This window comes from Denticeps clupeoides, chromosome 2 (genome assembly GCF_900700375.1).
Source record: "Denticeps clupeoides chromosome 2, fDenClu1.1, whole genome shotgun sequence".
NCBI classification, from domain to species: Eukaryota; Metazoa; Chordata; class Actinopteri; order Clupeiformes; family Denticipitidae; genus Denticeps; species Denticeps clupeoides.
Window position 1 is genome coordinate 2,179,843 of NC_041708.1, and position 18,379 is coordinate 2,198,221.

General features: G+C 47.7%; 1 protein-coding gene across 4 annotated transcripts in view; it reads right to left on the reverse strand.

Annotated features, from left to right (window-relative positions):
* rbfox3a (RNA binding fox-1 homolog 3a) overlaps positions 1-18,379 on the reverse strand; it is a 380,882-nt gene that overhangs the window by 103,563 nt on the left and 258,940 nt on the right. For all 4 annotated transcript variants that reach the window (XM_028966599.1, XM_028966598.1, XM_028966600.1 and 1 more), the window contains exon 5: positions 12,416-12,537. In XM_028966599.1, the coding sequence (XP_028822432.1) occupies positions 12,416-12,537 (122 nt within the window). The remainder of the gene's footprint in view (positions 1-12,415; positions 12,538-18,379) is intronic.

The window sequence follows — 18,379 nt, forward strand, 5'->3', positions numbered from 1 at the left end:
ACCCGATTTGTGGGCGGGCCGTACGACCTACCAAAATAAACAATACGTCATATTGTGCGGAGTGGTCAGGCCTTCGGCCTGACCACTCCGTTGTTTCTGTACGTTTCACGGTTTTTGCGTGGCAGCCTTGAACGTAAGACGTGTCCTTTTTTGCTGGTCCAGCACAATAGTAAGTGGTCTGTCATGCTGACAGGCCCAAATAAATAAATTTTTTTTTTTCCCATTGACACTTTTTTGTTTTTTTCAAATTTGTGCATAATCCGTAAATCAGACAGAGACAAACCATACGTCAAAAATTAGATCTTGATGAGATCTATGAGACACCATTAAAAACTTTTTTCTATGTCAAACCATCTGGACACAAAGTCCAAAAAAGTCCAATTTTGGACTAGGATAAGATACGCGTTCCGAAAACGCTTTTTGGCGAATTGCGCGCGGACCGTAAATCCGGCCGAGCCGAGCCATACGTCAAACCGTGCGGAAGGAAAAGCCGCACGACCTGATATGAGACTTGTGTGTGTGCTGTGAAGCGTTTGTTCGCAAATCTTAAGAAACCAAATTTTTTCACACTTTTAATGTTTTGATCACAATTTGTGGCCCTCCTGTAGTCCCCAAACAAGCAATCAATACGTCATTTTGTGCGGAGAGGTCAGGCCTTCGGCCTGACCTCTCCGTTTTTTTTGTGCGTCTGACGGCCTTAGCGTGGCAGCCACAAATGCGAGACATGGCATTTTTGCCCTTCTTCCCTATGTCCCATGTTTTCCTGACCACTGTTGCTGGTAGCAACACATCCAATATGTCAGATTGTGTGTCTCGGCGAGGCCTTCGGCCTCGCCTCGACTCCCGTGTCTCTAGCTTTTACGGCTGGTCACAGGGAGCCAAAAACCTGTTCCCAGAACGATAGTAAACGGTACTTTTTACACTTTGAACCCGATTTGTGGGCGGGCCGTACGACCTACCAAAATAAACAATACGTCATATTGTGCGGAGTGGTCAGGCCTTCGGCCTGACCACTCCGTTGTTTCTGTACGTTTCACGGTTTTTGCGTGGCAGCCTTGAACGTAAGACGTGTCCTTTTTTGCTGGTCCAGCACAATAGTAAGTGGTCTGTCATGCTGACAGGCCCAAATAATAGTAAAAACCAAAAAAACGTGCAGCGATTGAAGTCGGGCTTGTGTGTGTAGGTTTTGTTCCATTCTTCTTTTCCTGGAAAATACGTTTTTTCCCCGGAGAGCAGGAGTGACATTCATTCCGTCAAATAAAGCTGTCAAAAATGCAGAGGGACAGATCAGAGCATTTCCATAATGCAAGCGGAATAATCAATACATTCCCAGCCATAACTGAGACTGTCTGTGTATTTTTCTTTTCTTACATGTGCTCACACACACACACACACACACACACCACACACACCTATAGCACAAAGCAGCAGAAGAAGCCCACCTTTTAGATTCAGTAGTCAAAAGTTATGATTTCCATATTTCAGAAGTGCTTACAAAGGCAGACAGGACTTCTGGTAAATAACGAACATCTTCACTAATTACCATAAAAACTAAAAACTACTTTTTTTTTTGCGACTGGTCACTATTTTTGGGAGGATTGGTGATTTGTGTTCGGCCGAGAGCGTGGCCATTTAATTCCAAAATGCAGATCTACTGTTCCCCTTTTGCTGACGCTCCGCTTCATCTTCACACACACACACACACACACACACACACACACACACACACACACACACACACACACACACACACACACTTCGAACATGAAGTCCACCACCTCCACTGTTTGGGTGGGGGACTCCCACGCCCGGCCCCTACACAGCGGCAGCCGATCCGCGCCCGAGGCGGAGTGACTTTATTGGCCTGACGGATGATATCTGACCCTTGGCCGCCGTCCAGGCCCAAATGGACATGCAGAATAAAACATAACAGACATCAACCCTTATTCACATATTAATAATCAATGTAGCGAAAATAATTATTTTTACTTATTATTTATAAATAAATAATAATTATTTATTGTTATTATTTTTAGTTTAGTTTATTAATACTGGTAGTGAAATCGGTGGCAGTAGTGCAGTAATAGCAAATAAAATAAGTCATTAATGCACCGACAAAATAAGAAGAGACTTTGTTTTTTGTGTGTTTGGAGGAAACGTGGTCGGCAGTCCTGGTGGGTTCATGGCTCGACGCTGACATGCTGAGAGCTCTCCGCTCGGACCAGCGGTGGGGGTTCATCTCAGCTCTCACTGTGCCTGAGAGAGTCAGAAACTCAGGAGTAAAGCACAGATGATAGTGTGTGTGTGTGTGTGTGTGTGTGTGTGCACGGAATAAATTTAGCCAAATGAATAAACAGATGACTCCCTGGAGGACTGGATCAGTTGTTGACTGTGTGTGTGTGTGTGTGTGTGTGTGTGTGCAGCATATGAAGACGCAGCCCAGGGAGACTGATCACATCATCAAGGTAGTGCAAGTCAACATGGTTTACTCTCCAAATAAATCAGCGCTAACAAGTTGCAGCGCCGCAACCTTGTCACTGACCAATTTTCATTAGCGGGACGCCGTCACTGGAGACCGGATGCCTCGTCAACAACCACCGACAACAGTGATGGAGACATGGTTCACTTGGGACATAAAACATAACACACACACACATTCCTGGTCCCCATAAAACAACACCTAGAGCCCAATATTGTATAATATTGCATTGACCTTCGACTGAAAAAAAAAAAAAAAAACACTTCTGTGGGTCTAAAAAGTCAAGTCGCCTGAGGTCTAGCACCCCCGCTGGCTGCCTTCAGTATTTTTCTTCGCTCAAATCAATTCAAATTCAAATTCAAATGTTATTTGTCACATACACAGTCATGCACGGTATGATATGCAGTGAAATGCGTTAGCGACTGCTATAGACCTCAATAGTGCAAATATTGCAAGTATTCAAGTGAACCAATATGCAAATATCCCAAAAACACCACCAATTTTTACAATTGTGTGTTTCTAAAAATGTGTAGCAGGTAGAGTGAAGGTGTGCAAATGTGTAAAAGTAAAGTGAAAGTAAAGTAAAATGAATGTGAAAGTAGCTCCACCCAGCCTCAACCATTCGTAAAAAAAAAACATACACTTCCAGTAGAAAATTTTGGTCAACCGGGCCCAGACTAAACCAAGTATCCAGCACAACCGTGGATCGGTCCATTTGCTTGGTTTAATGAAATTATGAGCTGGTAAAAAATGGTGTGTCCCTGTTCATGACACCATGTCATGATCTGGTGAAACCCTTGCATTGCCATCACTACGACACTTTAATGAGTCCCCTTTGTCTTTGCGTATTCTGTGTTGGACTACTCACCAATGGTGGTAAACAAGATGTGTGGTTTTGCACAGTTCACTCATAAAGGTATTTTTTTTTAGATATTTTTTTGTGTTATCTTTAGTGATTTAGAACAAAAATATTTATATAAAATTTCTAAATTATTCATCTATAAATAAAAACATTTTAATTATTATTTGCAATTTTATGAATAAATATCACATTTAATGACCAAAAGTCATCTTTGGTTACAAAAGTTGTCTTTTGTCAGATTCTAAATCAAAGTTTATATAAATAATGAATTACTATAACTAAATTGATTTATTGCTCCAGAATGAAATACTATAGAAATTTTACTGGCATGATATATTGATCATCAGCTCTGAGGATGTCAACAATATATTGACTGCTGGTGATTATTTGTATGAATTGCAACAGTAAAGAGACGTTTTACGGACAGCAGATAAAGGTATATTTTCAGAGAGACGTGTACCTGAATCTTTATTGCATGTTATGGGTACAATCCCGCACGTATCCTACGGTGATGGAGATGACTTAAAAAGTCGAACGCAAAACCAGTTCACAAAGAGCAATTTTGGTTAGCTGTTATGAAGCTGGTATGCATTCATAACGTCTATATAGTAAGTGTATAAGTGTATACTTACATTTTTATTATTTTGAGGCAAGTGACTTTTTTTTAAATATATATATATAATTGTAATGCGCATTTAAACATCAGCGCGTTATGCTGCAGCCCACTGGTCTTCTCCAGTGGAAGTGTTGCCCGTTCGTATGTTACGGAGCGCCGCCGCAAAGCCTGCTGGGAGTGCAGGCATGTCGAGCAGTGGGAGATCGCGGAACAAAGGTACCGGGGAATGAAAGCGGCAGCGGGCTTCAAACGCCCTATCACTTTCTGCCTGACCTGCATCTTCGCACCAGTGGCAGAGGAGAGCGAGCGACCGCGAGATGTTGGGGAGATAAAGGGAGAAAGGCTGGACGTCAGGAGAAAGGGAAGGGGAGAGAAGGCAGGTCGGGGGAGGCACGATGTTGAGGGGAGTCAGGAGGGGCAGGCGAGATGAAGAGCTGAAGAAAGAAACGAGGTCTAGTCAGTTTGGTCGCTTAGAAATCCGACAAGATCCCCCCAAAAAATAAAAAAATCTTTTTTTTTTAGAAGTTTGGGTGTCGTGATGTCTCCCCGCCAGCAAGCCGTGACCGAGGTCAGGGTGCGCAATATGTCTCCCCCTCGCTACTTTTTCACGCTGGCCCTCGATTTGGCCCATAAATCCCCTCAAATCGGTCAATAACCTATAACGTTAATGTCACTGTCCTGCCATTAATTTTACTGCCGGTGTGTCCCCTCTGTATCTTAATGACCCATAGCTCAGGAGCAGCAGTAGTATCCAACACCGCACTAAACACAACTCTTCCCCCGAGCCTCGTCCAGCTCCAGCTCGAGACGCCCGGCTCCATCAGCCTCTCCCATTCCCCGCCTCCGGTAAATCTCACTTCTCCTGCCTTCCCTTTGCCCCTGGTAATCGTTGGGCGGAGGGAGGAAATTCGGTCTGGATTTGGTGACACCACAGGCCATTAGAAAGTGTCCACCATTGACTGGCAATCGGGGGAAAATGCTTTCAAGTCGCACCTTCCGCAAGAGGCGAGATGAACACAGGGGTCGGGCAAAAGAAGACGAGAGCTAATGGCGCCGCGGAGTGACAACCTTCTCCTCTGGGCCCCGTGTAAACAGCGCTAATGATGGCGAGGTGCGATAAGGCGGCAGCCGGGGCTTTTCCCAGCGGCTCCGGCAGACGTCCCACTCCGGCTCCGGAGTTTAATCGCCTTATCAGCAAGCACCGGAGAGATTACACCGCGGCGCGGCTTGTAAAAGCCGGCGGGAGGCCGCGGGATTACTCGTTCCGCTGAAAGACTGCAGAGGGGAGCTTCAAATTGTTCGGTCGCGCCGAAATAAAGGGTCCCACTGGCCGCATCTAATGAACGCATGGCACGGGAGGTACAGCTGCCAACGCCCTGAATCGATTCGCATAAACGGCGGCCGCCGCGCCGTTCAAACAACGTGGCCGAGGGCCAGTTCAAAAAGGTCTTGAGAGAAATACAAATTTGCTCGGCGCGCATTTTGTAAATGTCACCGGCAAAGCGCGGCGGCCGCTGAGCGCTGAGAGCGAGTCGGGCCGACCGCGGCCCGGCTGCGGCGCGCCGAGGAGCAGCCGGGACGGCGACGAGTTATTGCACCTGTCAGCTTCGGGTGCGCCGAGATGCGTCTTTTCCCTCCTGATGGATCCAGCCTGGGAACCAAAGGACCGGCGGTACGTGACTGGGGAACACAGATCAATTAATGTAACGACAAATTAGCACAAGCACTTCATTTAGCAATATGACACCAGAGGCAGCGACTCCCTGCTCCAAATTACATGGCTGATCGACGCCGCTTCCGGAAGATGCTGCTTCCAATGAATATGAAGAGGCTGGGGCTGCTCGACGTGCGCCCGACCTTCCCAGCTGGGATAAAGTTGCCAGAGCGAGCAGCAGGCGGGCCTTCGTCCGGCTAAAGTACGTCCCCATTCGGGACGTTGACCTGAATTAAGCATTAAATTAATCCCGAGTCTCAAACGCTGGAATGAAACGTGAGTTTTTTTAATGAAACGATGGACTAGTGTAGTAACGCAGACAGTAGGGACAGTGTCACGGGCCGCATGGGATGAGGCTCGTCGGGGACACTCTCTCCCTCTCTTTCCCTCCCTCCCTCCCTCTCCCGCACACTAAAAAACAAGTCCCCCTGCAATGAGCTCTCAATTATTCATCAGCTTACAGAGAGCGCTGCAGCTCCCCCCCTCGCCCTCTCCCTTTCATTCTTTCCCCTCCGCACCGCGTAAATCTTCCGTAACGAAGGCCAGCGACCCCCCGCTTCGCGGCAGGGAGGGGCCGCACGCCAGGTTACCGTTGCGAGCGCGGGAGGTGGAAGGCGGTGGGACGAGAGGGCCGACGGAGGCGTGGCGGGGCGACTCTGTGTGGCCGCCTCCCTCGCGACGGGGAGTGATTTATGGGCGGGCCTCGCGCGGGCCCCGAAGATGAGAGATTGCTTTCTGACGACCATTAAATCCTGCTTGCCACATCTACGAGCGTGCACTTTTCATCTGACGCCGGGCGGAGGGAGCCCTCCCTCCGGCGCAATGTGTACACATTACTACGGTATATGCATCTAGTTCGGCCTTCCATACGTGATACAGGCGACAAAAAGTTGACGTTAGTATGCGTGGGACACTATATTAGCAGTGGTGGCTAGTAATGATCATTTCCTGTGAAAATGTCCCCACATGGCATTTTGTCCCCACAAACACGTGTGTGTGTGTGTGTGACATCTGATGCCCTGTTAACAGTGCACTTCCACTGCATTTTCATTTCGTTCCGACCGTCGCGGCGCCGTGTAATCCCGCCAGTCTTCGGGGAAAGTGAACTTTTTAATAAAACGCTCCCAGGACTGTTTCATCTCGGTCTGGCGCGTAAATGAAGAATGCTCCGGATAATCTCTTTTGAAGTTTTCCCAGGGAGACGCGCAATATTTGAGGGGTAAACAATGCTTTGGTGGAGAGCGGCGCGGCTCCGAATGCAGGGAGGCGAGCGAAAGGCAGACGATTACGCCGCTACGGCACGCAAAGCAATATGCAGGGAGCGGGAAATGCGGAATAAAATGAACTAAAAACAAGCAACAGTTGTGTGTGCGATGCAAGATTAATGATTAAAGCCCCGGCGCTGGCGTCGCAGGGGGAAAACCCGCGTGAAAATAGACACTAATTAGACAAATTAGCCAATCATTATGCACGCGGCCGCATTACCGGAGTGAACTTTGCCGGTTTCCCCTGCAGAGCGGGAGCGGCACCGTCAGGCTTCTGCAGCATCAGGCCACCGGAGTGACTACGGGGTCTGTCTACGGAACGCTCTATACCGCTGCCACCCCGGCCTCGGTGGAGCAAGCTCGGCAGAGCCGGGGACCTTGGCGAGATACAACCGAGCCGACAACACAGCTTTGGTCGACCGGGGCGAATAGGGACGTGGAGGAAGAGGTGTGCCTGCAGAGGAGCCCGAAGGACGCTAGCACGTTAGCGGCTCGTCGTGCGTCTTTAGGACCAGAACGACGGGGCGGTGAAGCCACCAGGTGGACGCCGTTGCCTACTCACCCAAAAATACATCATCATTTCGGCCACAGGGCTGGTGCACCACGCGGGGGCGGGAAACGGGCGACGTCGAGGGTCAAACTACCACCGGCTGGGTCGGCGCTGATCCGGCGCAGCGGCTGAGAAGTCCAATGGGACGTTGTTACCTCGTCTGTGTTTCTCGGTGAGCTCTTCTGTCTCTGCGTTTCCAAAAAGTTCTCCACAGAGCCTCGGAATTCACGTCTCTATTCCTCAATTTCGAAAGGAGATGGACAACCCTGGTTCTGTCGCTCTCGTCTCTCGTAAAAAACCAAGGTGGGAAGAGGAGAAGGAGCCAGAAGAGCCGCCTCCTGTCTTCTCCACTTTGTTCCTTCTTTCTTCCTCTCCTCCCCGCTCACTCACTCCCTCGCTTGCTCTCGCTCTCTCACACGCCTCCTCTCGGCTCCTCAGCCTCCTCCGGCTCTTATTGGCAGAGTCGGCGCGCTACGACCAGAGCTCGCTAGAGCAGAAACGGCAGTCGGAGGCGAGCAGCGGTCCGCAGCATTCCTCCGGTGAGCGCTCTTCGTCAGGGAGGAGATCCCACAGACTGGCACGGTAAAACTCCTCATCCGAATTGGGGAGGAGGGAGTGTGTTGGGGGTGGGGGGTACGGGACGGTCCTCGTTGCTCTGTCAACAGCACTGCTGAGTGAGAGTGTGTGTGTGTGTGTGTGTGGGGGGGGGGGGGGGGGGGGGGGGGTTCATTCAAAAGTATCTTGGCATTGCCAATTCGGAACTACGGCACAGTGCCGGCATGGCGCCTTCTAGCATTTCTCCACTGCAGAGGTACCGACGGTGCGGATGTTGGAGGAACGTTCAGGAAGCCTTCGCCACGTTCAGGCTCTGACCGCCACAGCCAATCAGGAGCCAGGATGGCTGGAGGGGAATGAAGGGAGAACAGCTTGACAGGGTAGCACTTTTGGGGTGGCAAGTCAGTGTGTGTGTGTGTGTGTGTGTGTGTTTGCCTGCTCATGAACACTCGTAAAACACCACACAGGGTGAGGAGGGGCGTGTTGGACTGTAACATGCAGCCTGTCTCAGCAATTTTCAGCCCATATAGTCAATACGTGGCAGGAGGTTCCAGATTAACCTCTAAATTGCCAAATTATTCATTTCGGAACTATTGGGAAGATCTGCAGGCATCCGGTATCACAGAAAACCAAACTTCAGTCCGCTCGACTCACCTGATTAATATTTAATTCAGTTCATTAATCAATACAAATGTTTCCGGGCCGATCAGCAGTTATGTCTTCACGCAGGCTTAATTAAGGAAGGAGAGTGATGCATGTCTTGGTCTGCTTCCGTGCTCGGCAGGGATCACGGCAAGGCTGGCGTGCATCCCGAGCCACGTGGACCCCGGCAGCCATGTTTTTCTCAAACGTTGAGGTCTATTTCAAGTCGGCGTGATGAATAAGTAAAGGCCGAGAGGAGCATGTGCGCGAGCTAATGCTAATGCGCGGGCTGCGGCGCTCTTCAAGACGCCTCCCTTTCAACCCCGCACAGCCAGCGGTCGAGACTAACGGGGACCCCTGATTACCCATCATCCCTCGGCTGCTCATTGACGAAGTCCCCGCCGCGCCGCTGGCGTGATGTACGTCCGCGTTTACCCGCTCTCCCCGTGTCCGGCAGAACCGGCGCTATTTTTTCCCTGGGATGCGGCAGGTTAAGCACCGAGCGGGACCGTGTTCCCCGGGGACGTCATTTTCCATTACCCAGACAAGAACCTTTTCTTTGAGAGGCGGAGAGGAGGGCCGCTCGGAGATCTGAATTTGTTATGTTCCGCGTCGTGTTCTTTTTTCCCCCCTCTCTTCAACTCGGGGAACTTTTTATTCAATATTTAATGCCCCCTCTTTGTGGTGAGAATGTCTGCCTGGCCCCAATTCCTGGTCGGGCTGGCTCTCTCCCTCTTTCATATAGTTTTATTTTTGATTATTTTGGGGCTCACGGTTCAGTGCGGCCGATGTCACCGAGCATCAGGCTTACAGAAGTCGCCGATGCCCGCTGACATTCTCGTGGCGAACGAGGTTCTGCGCACGCAAACATAAATACTTCATACGGAAGCCCGTCGCGGTGAGCGGCATCACCGCAACAAGCGATGGAGATAAAAAAAAAAAAACGACACTATTCGAAATGAAACACGCACACGTATTACTTCCTCCCTTCGCCCGAGCCCAGGAGTCATGTGGTCTACGGTGTATGTTTTTTCTCCAGTGATGGAGGCAGATGGAGCGGTGTTGGCTGCGGCCGGGCCGCGGCGAGCCGGTGGCGTCGCCAGCCTGTCTTAATTAGGAGCTACTGTTGGGGAGCGGCAGGTGAACACATCTGGGACGCCACATTGACCGCGAGCGCGGCCGGGCTCAGGACTTCAGAGCCAGCAGTAAATGGAACGTTGTTGTTGGTGGTGGTTTCCTTCCCCTGATCTGGAACCCCAAAGTTATCCGGGAGAAGGGGCCAAATATTAACAGCTGTCAACGGGCAACCAGCTACTACCATACCAACATCAAGGAAAAAGTAGAATAAGTGAATAAGAAATTAACTTGATTACTTGATTTGCATCAATAGAAACCAAATGATTACGTCTAAACGGACTTTCCAGGCTCTGGTCGCTTACGTCGACGGTCATCTCGAATTGAGATTACTTTCATTTGGGAGGCTCCTGCTTCTGATACAAGTGTATGCTCTGTCAATCTTACAAATCACAGCCAAAAATCCTAGATCAGAAAGAAATATTAATATTTAGCTTTCTAAATATCTGGTGTGTTGGTTTATTCTTTTTTTGGACATCAGCAGTTACGTCGTACCAACCACTGCGACCCGATTACAGACCAGGCTGGTGTAGCGTGGTCTAAACTAAAATATGAAGCTTCATCAGTGTTGACTGTCATATAAGGAAGCGCCACTAGATGGTGCCGTCTGATGGTGAACATAGTACAAAGTACACAAGCGTCCGATATTTTATATCTGTCTCTAAATGTGGTCTCCAGAACATACCATTCCAGATTTAATGAGATGGAAAGTATAAAGTGTAAAAGTCAGCTAGCTGGCCCACAATATATTGAAAAAAAAAACAATGTGGAAAACGAACGATGATTGAAGTAAAACCGGTGATGATTTAGAGCCGAGCTGGACCAGCCCTCCTGCAATGAGAACCGCGGCTCCCCGCCTCCCCTCTCGGTCAGCTGCATGCGTGCCGGCCCGCTTTCTTCATTAGGACTTCAGCTGCCGTCATCACTTCTGGCTCCATAAAAGCCAGCGGGGCTGCTAACTGCTGGCCCGGCCTTTTTTCTATTCCAGCGCTAGCGCTCCTTTTCAATTAGCTTTTCAATTAATACATTAATTAGCCTCTGAGCCCGTGCCAAAGCGGGGTTCGATTTCATAAACAACCACCGTCGGTTCGGCAGCCAGAGAAAGAAGATTTTCTCCCGTGCAGAAGAACAGAGGAGCGTCTTGACGAGGTCGGTATCGATTAGCGGTGGAGCACAGATCACCGCCGTCCAGGCGAAGGCACCGAGAAAAGTTTCTACACATCAGGCCGCATTAACATCGCCGGGGCGCGGGCCACTGATCTACGCGCCGCTCGTACCGCCTGAAATATGAAAGCGCGCCGGACCCCCCCCGGCGCTGGCGGTTTTGATGAGCGAGACTCGCCTTTTGAAATATTAAAATGAGAACAAGCGCACTGACAGCTGTTCCGTCTGATGGCGGCGCGTCTCTCGCCCGGCCTGCCGAACAGTTCAGCGAGGCTAAAAATAAACAGCCGCTCTGCCGTTTTCGCGCTGAGGCAAAGCCTGACTCGGCACTTTGTCGGTTAACAATATCGTATTAGCAAGCTTTTCCTCTTCCGCTCGCGCTACTGAATCCTGTCTGGGAGCCGCGTCTTCGTTAACATGGTCCTCGCGGTACGCGACCGAAGGTTCCTGTTCACCATCAACTCTGACTTTAAAGGATATCGATGATAAATATTCCTCCTCATGAATCGGCGAAACGGCGCCGATGAATACTGGATGACGGCTGTAGGGATCCCCATCCATGTACAACGCCATGCCTGCACATTGTGTATTCGGTGGTAAAGGGCCCCCAGCAGGCAGAGATCCCCTCAGCTGGGGCCCGGGAAGCAAAGTCGACCTCCGGTCGAGCGTTAATCTCGCCGGCAAAGGCCCGGCTAGGTCCATGAAATTCAGAACATTTCACCGAGTCACACTGCATTAACATTTATCCACTCTTAATAAAATACTGTCTTGTAACATGGCTCTGGCACTTTAATTAAAACTTAATTCACAGTTACTTCTATTCAATTTGCCTGTGCATGAAAAAGCATGATTTACCAACGTCCTCCTACACGAAGAAATAAAACGTGATCAACAAATTTATTTAAATAACTAAAATAATTGAAATGAAGAAATAAATATTCCTAATAAATACATATGAAAATTAATATATTTTAATTCATTATGTCTTTGTGTATTTTTATTTGTTTTATTATGCCAAAATATGAAATGAAAAACTTATTTCCAAATATATTTAATCATGCAAATTAAATAGAGAAAATTTATAGAGAATACATTTAGTTGAATAATTATTTTTATAGGTTTAATATTACATATTATTATCATTTCAGGTTTATGCTTGCCTTCTTCAGTAGCAAGTGGTATGAAATCTGGTTGTAGTAAAGAAGGTACCAAATCATCCACAACCCAAACTGTGCTCAGATCAGTGCGGTGTGCTGCACTGACTCAGCGTCGCCGCATGAAATCAAGCACTCAGAATGAAACCACGGACACCGCCTTGCCGCGGTGAATCAACGCAGGCCCCAAACAAGCACCGGCAGCCACGCCACACCAAAACAGGAAACCACCAGCAGCCAGCAGGAGAAGCAGAACGTGGTAGGAGCCACAGGTACGTACCAGTCTTGTGACGAGGGGCACCCCGAGATGCCAAAAATGGTCGTTCAGCAACCCGCTGTACACGACGTTTCCGAAAAGAGCAATGGTCCCAGATTTGCACAGCCCGTTTCCTGGTTTTGTGTCTGTAAAACAGGAGGCAGGAAGTCAACTAGGGACAAAAAATGAAACATTAATTTCCGTATTACCAGCGTATAGGGGCAGTGGTGGCCTAGTGGTTAAGGAAGTGGCCCCGTAATCAGAAGGTTGCCGGTTCGATTCCCGATCCGCCAAGGTGACACTGAGGTGCCACTGAGCAAAGCACCGTCCCCACACACTGCTCCCCGGGCGCCTGTCATGGCTGCCCACTGCTCGCTTAGGGTGATGGGTTAAATGCAGAAGACAAATTTCACTGTGTGCATCGTGTGCTGTGCTGCTGTGTATCACATGTGACAATCACTTCACTTTGTATTTCCCATGCACAGCTACAGATCCAAATTACAACATGTGAGGCCAGAAAATGTTCTAATAGCTGCAGTAGTGCATTATTGAACCACACGATTCGTGCGATATGACCAGTATCATGCTGCTACTACCAATAAATATCAAATGTAAAACAATCGGGATTAAAAACCTGCCGCGTCTGCCTGTGAGGTCAGCATCTGGCAGCAGATCAGAGATCTGGTCACCCCTGCCCGTAGCTGCTTACACAGCAAACCGACTGGACATCTGCATTCTGTGCAGTGCGATGTGTGTGTGTGTGTGTGTGTGTGCGAGAGAGAGAGAGAGAAATAGGGTAAACACACACAAAGACACACCCGCTCAAAGGATTTCCACATCATACGTCTCCCTCCGTGTGTATTAAATTAGTAAAGCGAAACTATGCATTGTGTCTGAAAACGGCGGTAAGACGCGTGCTGTGTGTTGGGCTTTGGCAAGCTGCGCATTCGTTGTTGAAAAAGTGAAGTAAAAACGGCCATTAAAGCGTCAGCCGGGCCGAATGCGTCGGGGGCGGAGCGCGCGTTTCAGCATTATTAATGGGACCGGCGGGCCACTGCCTGTAAAACACATGCCCGGGTGCGGCGGGTGCACAAGGCAGCAGCCGGGAGTGTCATGTTATGCCATGGCTTTGTGTATCACTTGAACGAACAGCAGAAAAGAGTTGACCTTTGACATGGAAGTAAAACGGTATGTGAATTTGAATAAAAAATGTCACTCTGCATCTGGACTTGGCAGCCGCTCTTATGGGTGGTAGTACCCTAGTGTGTAATAGGTTCAAACCCCACTTACTACCATCGTGTCCCTGAGCAAGACACTTAACCCTGAGTGTCTCCAGGGGGGGACTGTCCCTGTCACTACTGATTGTAAGTCACTTTGGATATGGGCGTTTGCTAAATGCCAGAGTGACTTACACAAGTGCTTTAAAATGTCCATCCATGAAACGCCTCATTTGGATCACTAGGACCTGATCTGTAAATATCATTCACTCAAAAAAAAACAAATCGTAATTTGTTAAAATTAATACATGTAAATTCATACATTTTTTGTACCTAAATTGTCCTTAAAAATGAATGTTTTTTAGCTTGGCCTTAAAGATCTTTAGTGACTGTTCGAACATCTAGTGTAAATCGCTCATAAATGCCTTAAATGTAAATGTAGTACGTTGCAGGACCTTGCAGGACGGTGGTCCCAGCAGAGCAGCACTGGAGGATCGGAGAGATAGAGGTGCAGAGCGAGGAGTGATGAGAGACCTGACATAGCAGGGTTTTTGGCCCATTCTTTGGCTCTGCAAGCATGCATCAGTATTTTGAACTCTGCATTCAGATTGCATTCAGTATTCTGGTGTGGAGGCAGCTACAGTGTAGGGAACGCATCAGTGTGGGAGAATCTGGGAATGTCGAATGCAAGTCGTTCTGCAGTGTTGTGGACCAGCTGGAGAGGTCGAGTAGCACTTAAAGGCAGAAGAATGTCAGGGTTACCATAAAAATGCTGAAAATCTATTTGCACGCCTGATTTGGCGCCGTAATTACACACATTTCCCCTCCAACAAACCAGTCACTTTTTGTTTCCATCTGCTTATTTTCGAAAATCCTGAAGACGTACTTGAAGATGTACGCCGGACATCACGCCCAGAGCCTACTTTTACCACAGAAACATACTCCTTGCAACGTTTTCGCAAAGGTTCTTACTTTCATCTTATAGTCCCCACTGCAGTTAACAAAAACTGATTTCACTTCATTCATATTACCTTGGCTTTCAATAAACTAATGAAGCGTGATGCTTTTCATTGATCGTTGGACTTAAAAACGATGACATTGTCCAGCACCAGAGTAAGAACCATGCAAACGTTGCAATATCTAAAAAAAAAAAAGAAAAAAAAGTTTAATCGAAAATGTAACAAAGTTCCCGAGAAGGTACAACGAAGAACCACGCGGCAAATCTTTTGTATTTTACGCCCGTTTTTAAAGCCGATGACGTCCACCCTGGACAGCTGGGACGCCGACTTGTCCCGTCGCTGCGCCTGAAGTCTGAAGACGAGGTGTGTGCCCATCTCTCGCGAAAGGGCCAGCATTTCAAGCAGCGCTTAATTATTGATGATGGGGTAATAATACAGTAGCACAGCTGCACTCGGGCACAGCATATGGCTTCGGATCAAGTTTACGGCGCCGCTCCCCCCATCATCCGAAAAATGAAATCTCACCGAAGCCTTAAAGCCGGCGAAATGTCAGACTTGTCGTAAACAGAGTGAGGGGGAATATTTGGGTGGAGACTGATGAGGATGCGACGGTGTCTGGAGTCTGGCGGGGTGGCCACGGTAACGTGGGTGGCGGATGCGCCGCCGCTGCATCAATGTCACGGCGGTGGCGGCGCACGTTCAGAGATGCGGCCTAATTGAGGGAGCAGGAGCTTCGTTTGTGATTACATTACGACAGGATCCCTCTGTTGCATGACGGTAGCGGCCCATTTTCCTGCTGACGCTAGACAAAGTTTTTTTTTTTCCCGTTTTCTGTGCCGGATTTCGAGCAGAGCTTGCAGACATGTGCAGCGTAACATATTGAGGCGGTTGTCAGAGTACACATGATGAATTACTGAAAAAAGCAGAGTGAATGGCGGTCAGATAAATAAAAGGCGATTGAATCGTACCATGAATCAAGTAATGAATCATAAGAGGCTTTGAGAACCGTGCCATATGGAGCTGCTGAACGAAAACGCACCATATAGAAAACATAGAAAATGATGGTTAGTCGTGAGTAACAAGGAGTGCACATTGTGAAATGCAATTATGCAATTCATAATTTCACAAAGCAACACAACAAATACACTTAGTTAGATACTAATTATACATGCAGTGTGATCTAGCCACACCTTGGTATTTTATTTTACTTTTAAATAGCTTCATCAAAGCAAGCAGCATCATTATCCAGAGAATGCTTGTTTAGATGTGCTGGAAAAGCCTGGCTTATAACCATTATGACAAAATTACAAAAGTAAAAAAAGCACCACTTGCGAAATACTTGCATTTCTTAGAACATTAGTGAAATAAAAACCATCCAGTTTGAGATTTGTTGCATAATTTTACTTATAATGGAGCGGAAATTAGCATACTGACACTTTCAAACAATCTACTGCATTCTGAGTCCAATTTTACCACAGTTGGTTCTGCTCTTAAATTCACTTTAACCTATTGGCTGACACCAACACACCAAAAATAAAAACCTACATACATCAATAACTGTTCAAAATTTACGGTCACGTTGAATTGTTTGTGTTTTTGATAAAAGAAAAATTATGTCTTGTTCATTAAAATAAGACTGATCCTGGTAGCCCCGGTAGCTAGAAATGGCTCTTAATGATGGAACATCTGCATAAATGTAGAGAAGCCCATTATAAGCAAAAAATAGTCTTGAGTTCCAATGGAATGGTGCTTTGTTTCACTAATGCAAGTCTGTCACTTTAAAAGCTTCATTGATTATTAGAAAACCGTTTTCAATTATCTTAGTACATCTGCGAACCGCTGCATTGATTAAAGAAGCAATAAAAGTGGCCAAATTCACACTAGTTGAGTATCTGGTGCATCAGCAAATCATTATTTCTGACTTTGTCAGTGACTATTTCTAATTCATTCCATAAAACACAATACAATGTTAAGGACATTTCGAAATGACCACTTTTTTTTTAACAGTAGTGTCCATCCGTCCTTTACTATTGTAATACCTAATTCATAAGACTTGTACTGCAGTGGTCCCTCCTCCTTCTCCAGTTTTTTTTGGACACTGCAGGGCTTTGCTTTGGCCAGTTCACCAACCCCAACCCATGCAGAGGGCAAACATGCCTCGGGCGAGCCATTAAAACCAAAACACAAAAGCAACACACATGCCAGAGCCCCCCGTTTGTTTGTCAGCCCTGATACCGTTGTTGTCTGGTGACTGAAAGACCAAAAGCGGCAGCATCGACCTCCTCCGGGGTCCTCTCCAGGGATTCCTGCAGCCTCTCCAAACGCCGAGTATTTATTACCGCTTCCCCCTCGGGGTCTTTAGCGGCCTCTTTATAAAGTGTTGCGCGAGAGCCTCCGCCTGTTTAAACACCGCTCCGCCGCGAGTTCATCATCTGCAGCCCGGAGAGCGGCGCGTCGAGGCCCGGCTGATTAATAAGGCCGGGCGCCACGGCGGCAGACATGGCTGCGAGCGAGTCGCTACATTAATAACCGCTCGCCGTGCCGCCAGCACTTGTCCGCACGCCATTTCACGAACCACGGGGTACGTGCGCCAGCGTTGCAGCCTCCAAGCCCTCCGTACGTCATCTTACTCCGGAATACGAACGCTAATCTAATCAAACGTTACCATTACAATCAGCACTATTTACCATTGTAATGCTTACAAAAATGTGAAAAATTGAATCTTGGACTTCATGGGACACTTGTGTGAAGCTAATCTTACACTGAATTACCCCCCATATAGGGACTGTCCAAAATATTTACATCCAGTTGACCGCCCAATGCAAGTTCGACACTGTCGCTTTATTCCGCTGTTTTGGAAGTTTGCAACATGCTGATTTTGCTCGTAACCATAAAAAACAGTCCCTGGTTGACCCCAGATCTCTCTTTTTGCCACCCCATCCTTTCAAGAAGGTGATTTAGCCCCAGATTACTTTTAATTTATGTCCGCCCCCCTCCAATTTATGCAAATTTCCACAATCCGAGTTACCTCAGCAATCTTTCCTGCTGCATACTGACACCATTATTTCAACCTTTTCTAAAAAAAACCACCGCATGCAAAATTGAAATTTCGCAGTTGTGACTCTGATGTATGCATGCCACCGTACTTGGTTGTAGCGTGCAACTCATTAGCAAACGCTAACGGCATATATTTTGAGCTTCAGGTCATCACTCCGCAGTCATTTTAATCTCCCGGAATAAAATTAGCACTCTGAACTTGGCGCGAACGCTAATGAATAAACGTGAAATACGGCCGCCGCATTGGCGTTGCATATATCCCAGAGCATCAGGTTTATCTTCACGGGACGGGTGTCTTGGAGAGTGAGGGTGCAATAAAGGAAGAAGAAAGAGTTTTTGCACTCGAGCGCGCTATTGACGAGAGCACTAAATAAATACAATGTCATCAGCGAAGCACTAAATATGCTGAGGTCTCCAACCTGAAATTAAAAACCATCCAGAAGGCAATATTGATGGAACAGAGGCAGTGATAAAAATCTGGCAAAATGAGCTTGTGAAAGTTTCTTCCTCCCTCCCCCATCCCGTTGGCTCCTCAGTCATAGAGGAGAGGTTATTGTTTTGCGGGGAGTGCCCATTTCGAAGCCGGCAATAAAAAAACGACTCCCACCTTCCGCCCCGCATCTTTTGTTTCCGCCTGTTTGCTTTATGGTTCTCCCATGTGCGCTGTTTGCCATGGCACGGGCTGGCATAATTTATTAATATACGGGTAAATCAATGCTCAATGTCTTCATAGATTACTCCAGAATCGTAAAAAG